The sequence below is a fragment of the Danio rerio genome, chromosome 5 (genome assembly GCF_049306965.1).
Source record: "Danio rerio strain Tuebingen ecotype United States chromosome 5, GRCz12tu, whole genome shotgun sequence".
Taxonomy (NCBI): Eukaryota; Metazoa; Chordata; class Actinopteri; order Cypriniformes; family Danionidae; genus Danio; species Danio rerio.
Window position 1 is genome coordinate 4,473,249 of NC_133180.1, and position 16,752 is coordinate 4,490,000.

General features: G+C 39.5%; 1 protein-coding gene across 4 annotated transcripts in view; it reads right to left on the reverse strand.

Annotated features, from left to right (window-relative positions):
- Positions 1 to 4,853: 4,853 nt before the first annotated feature.
- c1qbp (complement component 1, q subcomponent binding protein) overlaps positions 4,854 to 16,752 on the reverse strand; it is a 13,362-nt gene continuing 1,463 nt past the window's right edge. Inside the window, exons 2-6 of one of the 4 annotated variants that reach the window (NM_001017858.2) lie at positions 16,174 to 16,324; positions 14,387 to 14,474; positions 13,365 to 13,460; positions 12,086 to 12,211; positions 4,854 to 5,197 (exon numbers count right to left, since the gene is read on the reverse strand). In NM_001017858.2, coding sequence (NP_001017858.2) covers positions 5,048 to 5,197; positions 12,086 to 12,211; positions 13,365 to 13,460; positions 14,387 to 14,474; positions 16,174 to 16,324 — 611 coding nt within the window. In that variant the 3' untranslated portion in view covers positions 4,854 to 5,047. Of the gene's footprint in view, positions 5,244 to 12,035; positions 12,212 to 13,364; positions 13,461 to 14,386; positions 14,475 to 16,173; positions 16,402 to 16,752 lie in introns of all 4 variants that reach the window. The other 3 variants (XM_073949898.1, XM_073949899.1, XM_073949900.1) reach the window with 3 other exon arrangements.

Below are 16,752 nucleotides of genomic sequence, written 5' to 3' on the forward strand. Positions count from 1 at the left end.
GTGCTAATTAATAACCACCTCATGTGAATCTGCGTCTCATATCAGAGTCTGCTACTGTCCACCAGAGGTCGCATTTCGCTCACGGTTGCATGCTTTGAGAGCCTTTCTGACTGAGTGAATGAAAAAGCTGTTTTCCACCAAGGCAACCCGGGTGCTGAAATATAATTGGCTAAGCTGGCAGTGGGCGGAGCCAAAACAAAGGCTGACTTTCTGTCAAGTAATGCACATTCTCAAAGCCAGGGGCGGACTGGCCATCTGGCAATTCTGGCAAATGCCAGAAGGGCCGGACCAATTTTTAAATGTGGGCCGGTCAGTTTTATTTTTTTATATGTATTGTTTTTAAGTGCAGACAGCTTTTATCTCTTGCTAGATGTGATATTATGATGATGATAAAAAAATAACAATAATAATAAATGTTAAACATTTGGCCCAATCGGCAACTGCCGCCTGGTTTCAAGATGGGCCGACCCAATCCAAGGTTACCCGGACATATTCAAAATCTGGCAATAATGTCATATTATTTCACCATCTTTACACCAAAATAAATAGTGAATGTGGGTGGGGCTGTGTCGGTGTGGTAATGTGGGCTGGTGTGGTAACAGTGCCAGGGCTGAATTTTTGTCCCAGTCCGCCCCTGCTCAAAGCAGAATATCTGACTCCAGCATTGTTTTTCAGATAAACAAGAATGTTCACTGAGCATGTTTATGAAATATCTGAAAACATATTATGGTGTTTTTATGCTTTAGAAGAGTCAAAAACTTAAATACAGCACCTTTAAAAAGATTCCTTGTAAGTCCATGGTCTCACTGGATTTCTGCAGCTTTGCTCCAACCCTAATCAAAACACGGCTTATCCAAATAATGGAGTGTTCAAAAGAGATTTGATCACCTTGATTAGTTGAATCAGCTGTGTTTGATTAAAGTTGGAGCAGAGCTGCAGCACTTCAGGAATCCAGTTTGAGACCTATGCTGTAAAACAATGCAGCTTTTATTTTGGGGTGAAATTGGTTTAATTGGATTATTTGCCTTGTTTTTGAGGGATATGAGAGAAACACTTTTGTAAATGAAGTGTTGACGTTGTCTGTAGTTTTCTAGGACTGCCCGAAGTGACATCATGGTGGAGTGTTTCAGTGTGAAAAATATTGCTTACACAAAAATATACATAACTTCTTTCATTTGTGTCAAACCTCTTGTGCAGGGGTGTCCAATCTCGGTCCTGGAGGGACGGTGTCCTGCAGATTTTAGCTCCACAACTTGCCTCAACACACCTGCAAGGATGTTTCTTGAAAGCCTAGTAAGAGCTTGATTAGGTCCAATGTTTCCTTTACAAATATTTTTAAATACAATACATTATCTTCATTTCTTAAACATAAAATCTCTTACAGAAGCGAACACGTATTCTAATCTTATGGCATTTATTAAGAAATTAAATTTAATATTTATTAGGAAATGAAAAAAAAATCCTACTTTAACAATAATATTAATAATAATAATAATGATTGAGGATGGTTATTATTGTGTAGGATATTGTTTATTTTATTTTTTGAAAAGTCTACTTTTACAATTTGACTAATGCAAACCACTGCAGAAATGTTCTGACCAGCAGGCCCATGTCCTGTATATAGGCTACATTTCTTAATAAATAATCCACTATAAAATAAAAGCATTAACGTATGCTATGTTTTTGTTGTTGTTTTCACAAGCTTTGGAGCAGTGACTGTCAAAAATAAACTAGCTTTGGTGACAAAAAAATAAATAAAATTCCGCCAATACCAATGTTCTCAAAGTGCACTGCGAAGGGAGCGCAATTGTAAACATGAAGATCGCTAAAACTGAAGTGTAAAAATACTTTGAAAGCAAATTACACCTAAGAGAGATTACCTTAATGCTTCAATCATTCCAAGTTTAAATACTAGAATGTTCTAATAGGGTATAGGGGGATAAGTGGGAATAGTACACAGCCAGGAAGGAACTATGTTTCTAACTACAGCTCCAGAGTAGTTGCAAGTGCTCAAGTTTGTGACGCAGTTAGCGAATGTTTGTTGGAACGATGGATTTGGGGAAATGTCAGATCAATAACTGTTTGTAACGATGGAACTTAGTTGGCTAACGATGGTTTTCAGAAACGCACCCCTCGTCAGTTGGCATTCCTGCACTCCACGTGCTCCAATTTGCAAACACATGCGCTTGAGGTGAATTGGGTAAGCTAAACTGGCCATAGTGTATGGCTGTTTCTCAATTCCAAGAACGCAGAGAACGGACTTGTGTTCTTGTGGAGAGCGGTCTTGCCAGGTGTCCTCGGTAAGAACGAACTCAGGAGACCGCGAGGGCAGAGAATGCGTCCTTTGAGAATTGAGATGCTGCGTTCTTCCTGATGGTCACATGACCTTCACATTTTGTAAATGGTAAATTATTTAAACATTACAGCCTTCATACAGCGATTTATAGTTTTTCCCCTTTAAAAATATAAACTTTGCACAAAAACATTATAAATCTTTGTTGCACAGTATGAATAAAACCGATTCCAATACGAATTTCAGCAAACAAACACCCTTAATGTGTTTATTCCTTTATTAAGATGTTCATGGTAATGTTTAGGCGTTTCATTTAGGGAAACTCCTGAGGTAAATAAGTGATATCTCTGAACTTTAATAATAAATCTAAATAAAAAGCTGCGCTTCCAACCTCCAGTCGCAATGACTTCTGGGACTTCCAGAGCGAGTTCGGTGCTCAAGTCTGCATCGTTGCGTCCTCGATATCAAGAACACATCCGGGAAGTTTCACGCGTCCTCCGTACTTGCGGTCTTGAGTATTGGAACTGAACTTTGGCAGCTGATGATGATGTTGCACGAGGACGCAAGACCGCTGAAGAACGCATATTGAGAACCAGCCTATGTGTGTAAATGAGTGTTTCCCAGTACTAGGTTGCAGCTGGAAGCGCATCCGCTGCGAAAAACATAAGCTGAAATAGTTGGTGGTTCCTTCCGCTGTGGGGACCCTTGATAAATAAGGGACTAATCAGAAAAAAAAACTTAATGAATGAATACGTTTGCATCTTTAATAATCTAGTCCTGTGACCAGAGCCAGCCCAAGGCATAAGCGAGCTAAGTGGCTGCTTAGGGCCCCATGGCCACCAGGGGGCCCCCGAGAGTGCATGAAATTACTAACTTTCGTTTTTGTTTTAGTTTGTTGGAGAGTTTGGTTATAGATTATGGGTGGGGCAAATATATCAATATGCTCTGGCGCCAAGAATCAATATTTATCTAAATGTACAAAAGATCTGAATTAATTAATCTACTCTGACTGCAGCCATTTACCGCTGTGGCTGCAGTACACCCAGCTGCCACCAGGTGACTCTTCCCATAATGGTGGATCAACAACACATCAGAGACGCACCAACCACTGACAGATGAGCGATTGCAATTGTGAAACTTCATACAGGAATATGGGCTCACACTATTTATTTCCGCCAAAATATATAAAGATATCAATAGGCCAAGAACACATAATTTGAAGGGTTTTTCATTTATTTAACCCTTGCAGAACTTTGCAAAGTCTTGTAGATGGTATTTTTGCTGAAAATATTAGATAAATTAAAAAGAAAAACTTAAAAATAATGTTCTTTTGAAATTGATGAGTAAATAACTAATGTTCTCCACTGCTGGAGGCATTGTAAGTGCTCAGAGGAGTCTGTGCTCACCTTTCTGAGCATTCCTATCAGTTACTGTTCTTGAAGAAAATATATTAATCTAGTGGCAACGCAAAATTTTGCATGATTAAAAATAAACCAGGGCTATGCATAAAATACATCAAATAAGTTGGCCAAGTTGTAATAAATGTCTTTAGTTTACAGAAAACTAGAAAGCAATAAATTGCTATTTTAACTGTTTTCTAACATGCACAGTTGAAGTCAGAATTGTAAGCCCCCTGAATTATTAGCCCCCCTGTTTATTTTTTCCCTAATTTCTGTTTAATGGAGAGAATTTTTTTTAACACATTTGTAAACATAATCGTTTTAATAACTCATCTCTAATAACTGATTTATTTTATTTTTCTCATGATGACAGTAAATAATATTAGACTAGATATTCTTCTATACAGCTTAAAGTGACATTTAAAGGCTTCACTAGGGTAATTGTGATGCTGCTGCTCTGATTAATCTATCTCTGCATTTTTCAGCTTGTTGAACAGTTTTATATACAGTTGCAATACTATAAACGTGCTTTTAATGAAAGAAATGCATCTTATAACTTTTTGATGCATTTTTTACTCTTCATTTGCAAAAATTGTTATATCATGGTTGGTTTTCTTGTGATCAAATTTCACAGCCATGTACTATGAATCATTGACAGTTGGTAAATACTGCAAAAATTCTTTCCTTTTTATTGTTTTTGTCTTGTTTCTAGTTCAAATATGTAAAAAATCTTAAAGAATAAACATTTTCTAGACAGATTTTCTGTGGAAAATGCTTCTTGATTTAATTTGATTTTGATTTAAAGTGATTTTTTTAGATATTTTAATTAGAAAATACAAAAAGTATATGTAAGGAAAAAAGCATATTTTATGATGTAAGGAACACAGCTACAGCAAATAAAATTGGTAACTTGTGTTTTAAATTTTTTAATTAAGTGTGCAAATAATCAAGGATTAACGATAATTTATCATATTGTCTGCACCAAGGGGGCCCCAAATAAAATTCTGCTTAGGGTCCCCTAAAGGCTTGGGCCGGCCCTGTCTGTGACTATTGCAGATACACACATTGATCGATGCTTATTTTAGAAATGACTTTTTTTTTTTTTTGCCTTTTTTTCTACCAAACCATCATCAGAACAAAAAGAAAAGCCAGACAAACGTCAACATTTCCTCTCAGTTTTAATCCTCATGATAATTCAGTTCACATTCTCGGCTTGGCAAGACCTGTAAACCCATCGGAGCTGTAACCGCTGTGCACATGTACATAGAACTCGCAAAACCATGATATAAAATTAAATACAAAACTATTCAGCCTTCATTCGCTCTCAACATCAGACGACACCAATATAAAGAGATTATTTGCATTTGACGAAAGTGCCGAGATCCTCCAGGAACTTTATGTACTCCTGATGCTCCAGCGCCGTGCTCAGCTCCATCAGCTCATCTGCAAACGTGTTGTCGACACCGCGGTCCGCCAGAAAGTCCATCAGATGGTCATACAGGGCCTAAAGGGGGTCACAGAGGTCATAAACACTTTATAATAACTACACACTAGGGCTGCACAATATATCGTTTCAGCATCCGTATCGTAACGTGCACATCTACAATAGTCACATCGCAGGATCTACAATGTATGGTTCACTGTTGCATGTGGAGTTCACTCCTGCCCTTTAACTATTACTTTCAATTGATCTGGTCTTTTTTCCCTTTTCAGTTTTCTATTGGTTAATCTGGTGGCGTCAGGCCTTTAAAACAGACGGAAGCGGACTTCTCGCCACCCCTCATTCCTCCACGCCACCAGTTTCTGACGGCTTTATTGTTGTGTTCTCCTTTATGCTTTCCTTTTGATGTTTGTTTGGAGTGGGGAGCTCCAACCGGGTTTAGGTTTGTTTGGTTGTTATTTATTACGTTGTTGGGCTGCCCATCTCTCATCAATTTGGATTGTGTTGCTGGTTATGTTATGCTAATGAATAATTTAGCTGGAGCACTTTGGCCGTTGTTTATGTTACGTTGTCTTTGGGTCATGAGTCGTATTTAAGTTAAGGACCGTAACAGCCAGTGATGGTGGAAAGAGTGCTGACAAAAAAAATAATACTCAAGTAAAAGTATCAATACTGTCCCAAAAATGCAGTGCGAGTTAAAGTATCTACTGTAATATTACTCAAGTACGAGTAAAAAATGGCCCTTTTAAAAGGACTCAAGAGTAGTGAGTGTTACGCTGTGGAACGCTGATGAATTTACGTGTGATTTGTGTGTAAACGTAAAGTTCTGTAGCGCGTTTATGGCCCGTTTTCACTGAGTGGTACGGTACGGTGCGCTTTTATGGCCGTTTCAACTGTCAAAAGGCGTACCGAACCAAACTGTACCGTACACCTTTTTCGTCACCCTTTCGAAAGGGTCCCAAACAAGTGTGCCGCAAGCCTGCGTTTGAGTGAAGGTCTCGGCCGTTAGATCGCCCCCTGGGGGCTGGCTGCAGTACAAGTCATAAAGCCCGCCTCCTCCGTGTTAATGAAGGAGACTTGAGCCCAAATAAAAAAAAATATTACTCTTGCAATAAAATGTCCCGAAAGATGGTTCTGGTCGATTAAGGCACTGGTTATTGTGCTGAAATAGGTGCAGATCTTCATTTTTGTGAACAGTTTGTTTTTAGCAGTAATTTAATGCTGGGCGTGTCATCGTGATTGACAGCTGTAATTGACAGTTTCTCAAAGCAGCGCGTCTGAGCTTCAGCAGGAGACTGAAGTGTTATTATTCGATTTCTGTGTTATTTTACCATGACAAAATGAGTTTAGCAGTAAACTACAGTTTCTGACATACATGATCCTGGTGGAACACTGTTTATTCGCTAAGGTCAGGGCGTTTTTCGGGCTTTATTAGTTTGCTGATACACGCCTAGCCACCCAGATAGCAAAACACACTCGGACCAGTTCGGCTAGATTCTCGCCTGCCGGAGACTTACCCCTCAGAGCTCAGACTGACTACCTCTGCTGGACCTACTCCGAATGCCTGGACTCAAAGCCCGATTCCAGCCCGAGTCAATCGAGCCAGATGTGGCGGCCGAGCGAGCCGGCGCTGCCGCATGCGAGCCGGAATCAGCCCGCGACGCCGCGAGTAGGTTATGCGCTGCGGCCCGGAGCTGGGACGATTGAATATATAAAACCCTCATATTTGTTAACGTTATTACATCCATCTGTGTTGATAAGACAGCAAACGCATGCTGAGAAGTTCGGGGGGCGTAGTTGATTTTACATAAAGCGTTTGGTTGGAAGCTCGACTCCGCTCATTTTCGCGGCTCCTCCTCTGGCTCCATCAGACAATCCTTCTGCGCATGTCAAGGCTCCAATTTCAGCAGTCTTTTGCGACAGTTTGTGCCCGTCAAGCAGGCGTTTTGCCCTCAAGGCGTTCAATGGGAAAAGGGGCTGTCGCGTCGTCCATATTTTTTTACAGTCATTGGTCCCAAACACAAGAAAATGGTACCAAAAAGCGGAGCTAGACGCGCAGCTGAACGCTATTGGTTTACAGAAGAGATACCTCATTCACTTACAACAAGCCAGAATGTAAACAAAGGACCCGCCATGTTTGAAATACACAGCAAGTGATTACAGCGGAATTATATAATCATATATCATCGTCCTGATGAACAGCCACACAGCCATGAAGTAGAGCAGAATCTACCCTGTGCCTCGAAGTTTTTTTTACGAGCCAGTCTGATGCGCGAGTGGTTTCGCTTTTCATCCTTGCGCTCGCCGTCCGTCTTACGTTATATCTGAAATAACAAACTTCTTGAGCTGATAATAATAACGTACGTTTGATTATTGACGTGCTTTGGAAACCCGATCCCGTGAGAAGCTGACAAACTCGAGAGTGACACATTCAGAAAGAAAAGGACAAACGCGAGAGTGGAGCGCGGAAAAAAGCCAGGATAAAAGGAGCACGTTATTTCTTCAGCAAACGTGAACAAACGGCCTTGTTTTAATTATTATCATCACCTTTTGGACTAATATGAACTGGGAATGAAGGAATGACTCTCTAACAGAGGCTACATGACGTGCTGCTGAAGATTACAGACACAGATGAGAGGTTTGCTCTGACTGTGGGCTATACTTTGTGTTGTTTTGAACCCAATTAAGAACTAAATGTATGATGTGTGTAGTTTTTCTGTAGTTGGTAACATATCGGAGACTGTAAGGGTCTGTATGTGTTCATATATGTTCATTTTTTTATATATATAATTACAGATATTACAGTAGGATATTTTGCACCGTCATTGATCTGCAGTTATAATCAACTCCTGTTCATAGAAAGTTAGTAATAAACATTTATACAGAAGTATTTATGTGTGTAAACTAGGGTGTTAACGGTATGAATTTTTTACGGTATGATAATCGTCTAAAACAATACCACGGTTTGACGGTTTCGCGGTATACGGTATTAAATAGTAATTCTCATAACAAAGACCCTGAAAAGAATAAGAACACGTTTTCTGACTGAACAAAGGTTTTATTTCAACAAACTTTAGAAAGAACCATTTTAATAGAACTATAGAAGTCTTTTATAAAAATAAACTGAAAAATCTCCCATTTTAATAAATTAAATTAGAAGGAATAAACAAGCAAGGTCTTTTAAGATTAGACAAAAATAAACTTAAACTGTCCTTCCTTATAAGCACGATAAATGGGAGACCAAAAGTGCAATACCAAGTTTATGGCTGTAAACATGCATTTAAAGCTTTGTTTTTTTCAGTCTAGGTTGTGATGAAGAAATGTAAGCATGTTGAGATTTTCAGGACTTAATCTTGACCGCTGAGGTGAGAGAATGTGTCCACTTGTACAATGAACAAATAAAAAAATAAAAAATAATGTGTCAAAGTCCAAATAAACATGGTGCAAATCCTCAGTAAAAAATAGATATAAATATTTACTATACTATAAATAGTTACATAACGAAACTAGATTCAATATGGAACATCCTTAGGTTTTATGTGCCAGCATGGATATGGTTGTCTGTGGATATGGATTTGGATGTGGTTGTCTGCAATGCAGACAAACAGCTGCATCTTCATTTGTGTCTTTTGAAAACAGCAAAAGCAGCAGTTCGTCTTTGCTGTGTCACTGTTTTGTCATGTTTCTGTGCTGCTGTGCATGCAAAAGTACTTAGTATGAGAATTATTTCATGCAAAACTTTTTTTTTGCGTTTTATTTAGCCGCGCATAAATGTATGCCTATCTCTCATTCCGTGTTGTTCAAAAAGCTTGGTCCACAAACAAAAGCGAAACCTATGCTTATTGGTTGTGATATAGCGAGTTTGAACCAATCTGGGCATGGAAGAGGGACAATGCATCAATGTATCATGTCTGGTTTGTCCGGAGACACAGTGACGAGCGTTTCTTTGTCAAATCAGCGTTGTCAAATTTTGATGACGTAACCGCACTGATTCCGTAGCCTCTGAAAGTCGAATGTTATGTGATACAGCACTGGAAAGCTGAGATTCTCTTCTTTATGCCAATCTTTGAATTGTATGAAAAGTTATTAAACATTTAAGAGCAATACTTATTTTTAGCCGCGGGCGGCTGTCTCGGTCTTTAAGGGTTAAAACCGTTGATATGCAATTGTTCATGGTATGATAATCGTGCACGTTCAAATCGTGGTAAACCGTCATACCGGTATATTGTTACAACCCTAGTGTAAAGCATCTGTTTTGTGAGAAGTGCTTAATATGATATGTGAACGAGCTGTGCAGCTTTATTGTAGACATTTCCTCGAGCGAGAATGATGTGACTGAAACTTTATCATACACCACGCCCACCAAAAGGGTAACCCTTATAGTGGAAACGCAAGCCTGATAAAGGTGACCCGTACCGACCAAAACCGTACCGGTCAGTGGAAACAAGCCATTAGTGACTGTTTAAGGCAGAGGTGGGCAAACAGATGCGGCCCGCTGAACACTTTCATCCGGCCCGCAAGGGAGTTTTTAAAAAGCTGCTTCTGAGTAAAGGCTGATTTACACTTCTGCGTCAAGCGCATGCATATGCTACGGCGCAGCCTACGCGTTGACGCATAGGCCGTACGCCGTGGCTGACGTGCACCTCTCAAAAAATTTAACTACACGGTGCAACGACGTGTAGCGCAAGGTCTGTGATTGGTCGGCTTGGTAGCACTGACGAGTCTGGGCGGGACCAAGAGCTGTGCGAGCCCAATCGAGCGATTGTTTACAAGTTTGGAGTCCAGTTAAGGAGCTCCGGCTGGAAAGTTTTGTTTTGTGTTTACCTCATAGTTAAAGTTGTTGCACCTCCGCCGGTTCCTGCCTCAAAATGAGCGAGTTTGAGCCACTTGTACATTCAGAAAAAACAAAACACCAGCGAAGAAACTCGACACAGAGGAACATTAACACATCACTGCCAACTAGCGTTTTGGAGGTGCAGACCAACAGAGACAGCGCACAGAAGTATGAAAGCACAGCTACGCGCGTTGCAATCGTGGGTTACGCCGGTCACTTGTCGCAGAAGTATAAACCAGGCTTAACGGTTTGGTTCAGAATTAGTAAATGAATGATGCAATTACAAGTGAACGCCACGTAATGGCAGTATTGTACGCGGTACAGTTAGTGCAAAGCAATTATTTAAGAGTAGTTTTTGATTCAGGACGAGTTAGTAAATGATTAATAAACAATTCAAATTAACAGTTATATATTTTATTATTCACGCAGATACTAATAATTACTTTGCATGCTAATAAATGCTTTATTAACTCAACTTCATCCAGTTTTGTGACCTAATTTAAAGTGAGGGCCATTTATGTTTTATAAATCCCTAATAAATGACAAGGGCGGTTACATTCTAAACAGGATTATTCAATGATTTTACGAATAAACAACCTTTTCAGAACAGTGGGAATATAAATTTATATAATTTATATTTATAAAAGTTGTTTCCAGGGTGTGACAGACCTTAAAATGTCTTGGTTTTCCTGAACCCTGTCTGTCTCCAAAGTAATGCAAATTGTCAGTTTCACAGCATGGTTGTGTCTATTGTTTTCTCTTTTCGATCAACTGGTCAGGCGGTTTTTGTCTCCAGAACGCGAGACCAGGCCTGAAAAAGCAGTTTACCCTGCCGACCACAACCCTTCATTTGCATGCTTTGTTTGACTGTCCCCACCTAAATGTATCAAACTGTATAAATGTATTATGTTTGCTGTGGAGTTTAGAGTTTGCTTTCGATGACGCCACAGCCACGCTGAGTTCCTCTTATTAAAAAGGATTCTGCTTTGAAGACAACCAAAAGATTCTCCCTGGTTTTTTGTGGGCTTTTAGAAGTATACAACAACACGTACAGGACTACTTCTATTTCACATCTTAAAGTGTATGGACCTTATTTTTCACGTACGAGCAGCATCTTTGTGTCTTGAGACTTCTGCTCTCATTCACTTCCATTGATTTTTAGCAATTAAAAGCCGCTCGTTATGCTGTTTGATGTTGCAAACTGATATTGTCTTATTATATTACGTGAGCGAGTAGCTTGACCGATTTCTGCTGTTTATCATTTCTAGTCATTTCTCTCATTTGCAACTCATTTGACCGTTCTAAAACAGAGATGCCCAAACTAAAGATGGCCCATGGTAACCCTTGATTTGGCCCTCCATCCCCTCAGAAGAGAGGGAGGATGTAGGGAAATGTTGGGGGGGGATGGCTAACAGAGATTGTCTTTTCTTATTTAACATAACCTTTGTTTTTGTTAACTGTTGATCTACAACAAAAGCGAACTGAAATTAAATTTTTCCATTAAATGTTGTGAATCAAATTAATTTTTAAAAAATACAAATTACTCGATGGATAAGGGACATTGCAGAAGACGTCAGCAAATAAATCAAAGCAAGGTGTACTTTTTGTTCATGTTTTTTACTGTAAGAATTTCATCCGTCATTCACTGATTTTCTTTTCAGCTTAGTCCCTTTATTAATCAGGGGTCGCCACAGCAGAATGAACCGCCAACTTATCCAGCTTATGTTTCACGCAGCGGATGCCCTTCCTGCTGCAACCCATCAATGGGAAACACCCACACCCACACACTACAGACAATTTAGTTTACCCAATATACCTGCACCTCATGTCCGGAGGAAACCCACACCAACATGGGAAGCACATGCAAACTCCACACGGAAAGGCCAAATGACCTAGCCGGGACTTGAACCAGTGACCTCCTTGCTGTGAGGCAATTGTGTTACCCATTGCTCCACCGTGACGCCCATAATAAATTATAATATTAATTAAACTATATAATCAATTGTTATAAAATGATAGAATAAATGATAATAATAGTTTGGGCACTCTGTTCTAAAACAATCACACTTCTGCATTGTGGATTAAGGTCAACTAAATGCAATCTAAAAGTGTCGTACCCAGTCCAGAGAGTCTGTGTTGAGTGTGTAACTGGTCTCCTTCCAGTCCTCTTCTCCCTCTGGCTGGAAACTGACCTCCCGGATGGTGAAGATGTCGCTCTCCTCCTCGCCGTCTCCATGACCGACCTGATCAGACACAAACAGCTTTGAATTTGATATCCAGTGAGGAGTACAGGATACAGAAGAGAAAACTGGTCTTTGCTTTATTATTATCAGACTCTCTCGTTATTAATCTGCGGGTCACGCGCGTTCCGAATTGTGGGATGTGATCCGATACACCCCTAATACATTAGCCTCTTTCACACAGTGATACCGGTAAATATCTGGAAAACTTCCGGAACGACTTTACCGGTAAATTTAAAAAGCACTGTTCACACAGGAGAGGACGTTACGGAATTTTTCCGGAAAAGAGCATTCACACATCCATTGCAAAATAGCGGTAAATTCTGACATCATTCACCACAAATGAGCTCTAAACAGCTGCGCTTGTATTTGTAAACATTTGACAACATTACAAACTCTGTGGATGATCAATATTGTGAACAACTTCGATGAAAACATAGAGAAACACTTTCACATGTCGAGATGTTCATGATATGTGTGTGTGTGTGTGTGTGCTGGCGATCATGGGCTGTTTCACGGGCACATGCAAAGCTTAAATGTAAACAAACAACGGCTTATCACAAGCATCTTATTGGTAATTCTTTACACAGTTGGCATTAGGAAGAACATATAAACGTGATCTGACTAACTTCTAGCAGCTGAATGTGTCTGGAAAAATATTCAAAGGCTTTTATCCTCACAAACCGCGCGGACGTGAACGCGTCTGACTGTTGTGATTGGCTAAAGCAGACGTCTCACGTCAGCATGTTCTAGACGTGCACGTGCTCTTTCCGGCAATCTTCCTTCTGCATTCACACAGCGCAGCATTCCGGCAAATTACCGGTAATGTTACAACTTCTCTTTCCGGAAAATAGCCAGAACGAATTTACCGGTATTTTCAAAAAGGACCTGTTCACACATACACACCTTTCCGGAAAATTGCCGGTAATTTTCTGGAAAAGTCTGTATGTGTGAAAGGGGCTATACAGTACATAAACACAAGAACACAATGTAAATAAAACATAAAATAAACAACACAAATTATTTTCAAATTATTATTAGAATTCCTCCAAGATGAACATCTTTGATGAAAAGGGGCTGAGTAAATGATTAGGAAATGTTCATTCTGGAAGAGAATAAGGGCTTTAAAATAGATCAATGAGAGAAATAAAGTCACCTCGTCCTCAGGGAAGTGGCAGTCAAACACTAGCGAGTTCTTTGCTCCTGATTTGGTCACTTCAACCACAAAGTTGGGTGTCGAGACAATGTCAGGCTGAACAAAAAAACAGAAAAACAAAAACATCAAGACAAAAACTATATACAATCACTGGCCACTTTATTAGGTACACCTGTCCAACTGCTCGTTAACGCAAATTTCTAATCAGCCAATCACATGGCAGCAACTCAATGCATTTCGGCATGTAGACATGGTCAAGACGATCTGCTGCAGTTCAAACAGAGCATCAGAATGGGGAAGAAAGGGGATTTAAGTGACTTTGAACGTGGCATTGGTGCAAGACGGGCTGGTCTGAGTATTTCAGAAACTGCTGATCTACTGGGATTTTCACGCACAACCATCTCTAGGGTTTACAGAGAATGGTCTGACAAAGAGGAAATATCCAGTGAGCGGCAGTTCTGTGGGCGCAAATGCCTTGTTGATGCCAGAAGTCAGAGGAGAATGACCAGACTGGTTCAGCTGATAGAAAGGCAACAGTAACTCAAATAAGCACTCGTTAGACCACACCGGGAGCCACTAATGTCAGCTAAGAACAGGAAACTGTATTCACACATGCTCATCAAAACTGGACAACAATCATCTCAGACTGGTTTATTGAACATGACAATGAGTTCACTGTACTCAAATGGCCTCCACAGTCACCAGATATAAATCCAATAGAGCACATTTGGGATGTGGTGGAACAGGAGATTCACATCATGGATGTGCAGCTGACAAATCTGCAGCAACTGTGTGATGCTCTCATGTCAATATGGAGCAAATCCTCTGAGGAATAATTCCAGTAGCTTGTTGAATCTATGCCACGAAGGATTAAAGTAGTTCTGAAGACAAAAAGGGGGGCCAACCCGGTACTTGTAAGGTGTACCTAATAAAGTGGCCGGTGAGTGTACACCGCAACATTACGCTTCATAAATCTCTTCTCTACAGTAATGTAATGTGTAAACCGTGTGTATGAGTGATACCTCCTCCTCCTGACTCTTCTGTGTCTGCTCGGGCTCTTCCTCCAGCTGTGGTGGGATGCTGTTGTTCACATTAAAAGTGATGGTGACCCTGTCCAACACAAACACAACACATTACAGGGAAGCGTAGGAATGATCATACAAGTGCTGCAGATGAAGCTTCATTAATTTGCTTGTTATAATACCATGATAATTTGTACAAAATTTATTAGGCGTCTGTGTTATATAGTGTCAGCTTTTAAAGTCTGTATGAAACGGAGGCTGCCGAAGACATTTATTTCAGTATGATGAGCTTTCAGTGTGACTGAAACAGAATGGGGTACATGCGGAGCTAGTGCTGTTCCCATACTGATAAACCTCCGGTGACCTGTTATAGTGAGTTTTTTTCCATTTTATACGGTTCCTTATACAGCATTGATGTAATATAATTCAAATACAATCAGTTAAACAGACTTTGGCATTCATTTAGTAGCTCAAGCGTGAATCAAGACGAAAAGAATTGGCAGGATACCGCAGAAGCTCCTTTGAATATACTGGGATAAAATAAATGCTCATATTTTAAAGACATGGCGGGGGGAAATGTAATTTAATGCGGTGCTTCTTGTACAATCTGAGGCCCACTATACATCGGATATCACTCAGCCAGTGGAGATCGCTCATTTTTTTTTAAAGATAACAGACCTTAAACGCGCTGATTTTGCATTGGCATGCAGTTCTGAAACAATTAATCCAGGTTACTGACAAATTAAAAGTCCTATTAGCATGCTTTGGGATATACCCTATATTGAGGAGGGGGCGGAGTTTTACTTTAGTATGATAATGTGTTTCAGACTGAACTAGAATATTGAGTAGGGGCCTGGAGTTCTTCTTCTGTATGATGCGTTTTAAACTGAAACAGAATATTGAGTAGGGGGCGGGGTTTTATTTCTGCACGATGATGTTTTTTAAACTGAATGAGATTGAGTAGGGGGAGGGTTTTTTTTTCTGCACGATGATGTGTTTTAAACAAATAGAATATTGAGTAGGTGGCAGGGTTTTATTTCTGTACGATGCATTTTAAACTGAAACAGAATATTGAGTAGGGGGCGGGGTTTTATTTCTGCACGATGATGTGTTTTAAACAAACAGAATATTGAGTAGGTGGCAGGGTTTTATTTCTGTACGATGCATTTTAAATTGAAACAGAATATTAAGCAGGGGGCGGGGTTTTATTTCTGCACGATGATGTGTTTTAAACAAACAGAATATTGAGTAGGTGGCAGGGTTTTATTTCTGTACGATGCATTTTAAACTGAAACAGAATATTGAGTAGGGGGCGGGGTTTTATTTCTGCACGATGATGTGTTTTAAACAAATAGAATATTGAGTAGGGGCGGGGTTTTATTTCTCTACGATGCATTTTAAACTGAAACAAAATATTAAGCAGGGGGCAGGGTTTTATTTCTGTATGATAACGTGTTTTAAACTAAAGCAGAATATTTAGTAGGGGGCATGGTCTTATTTCAGTTTAATTAATTTTTTTTAATTTAAAACTGAATATTGAGTAGGGGCAGAGTTTTGTTTCAGTATGATGATGCGTTTCCACCTGAAACAGAATATTGAGTAGGGGGCGGGGCTTTATTATGCAGGAATTAAACTTACAAATTAATTGTTCACCTTAAGACTAACAATGCGGGCTAGTAAAATAAAAATACATTTTGTCTTCATGCAGACTTCAAGATGTGAAATTGCACCATTCTTAAATATTGCTTGAATTAACATCTGATTATCTGGAAGAAATAGATCCATACTTTTCTCCTGAGAGCGAGCGGATGAGTTTTGCTTCAGTGCCGTTGAGTTCCAGCTCCCATCCGCCAGACATTTTAGGAAGACTTTTGCTCTTCTGGATCTTCTTTTCTTCTTTGATTTCTTCAGTCAGAAACTCTGCGAAGGCTTTATCACCTGAACAATAAAGAGATTTCATAAAACACCAGATATTATATACTGTAGATCATCCACCAAGGCAGATACATCATGATCTATACAAGCATTATGAGAGTATGATCGAGACTTTAAGACCCATTAAAAGAAATTAGCCATGTCACATATGTTCACAAACTGTTCATGTAGAAATGGTTGCATTAGCATTATTTCCAATTTGATAATACAATTCAGGCTTTACTTAAAAAATATATAATAATAATAACATTATTTATATATATATATATATATAAAAGGAAAAATCTGAACTGTTACTGTAAACTTTATTGTCCCCTTTTGGGGCAATTTGTTCTGCAGCATACTAGATTTACAACACATATACCACACACTTAAAACAAACATTAAACAACATTAATAGTGCTAAATCAGCAACTACCTCTTTCCATTAA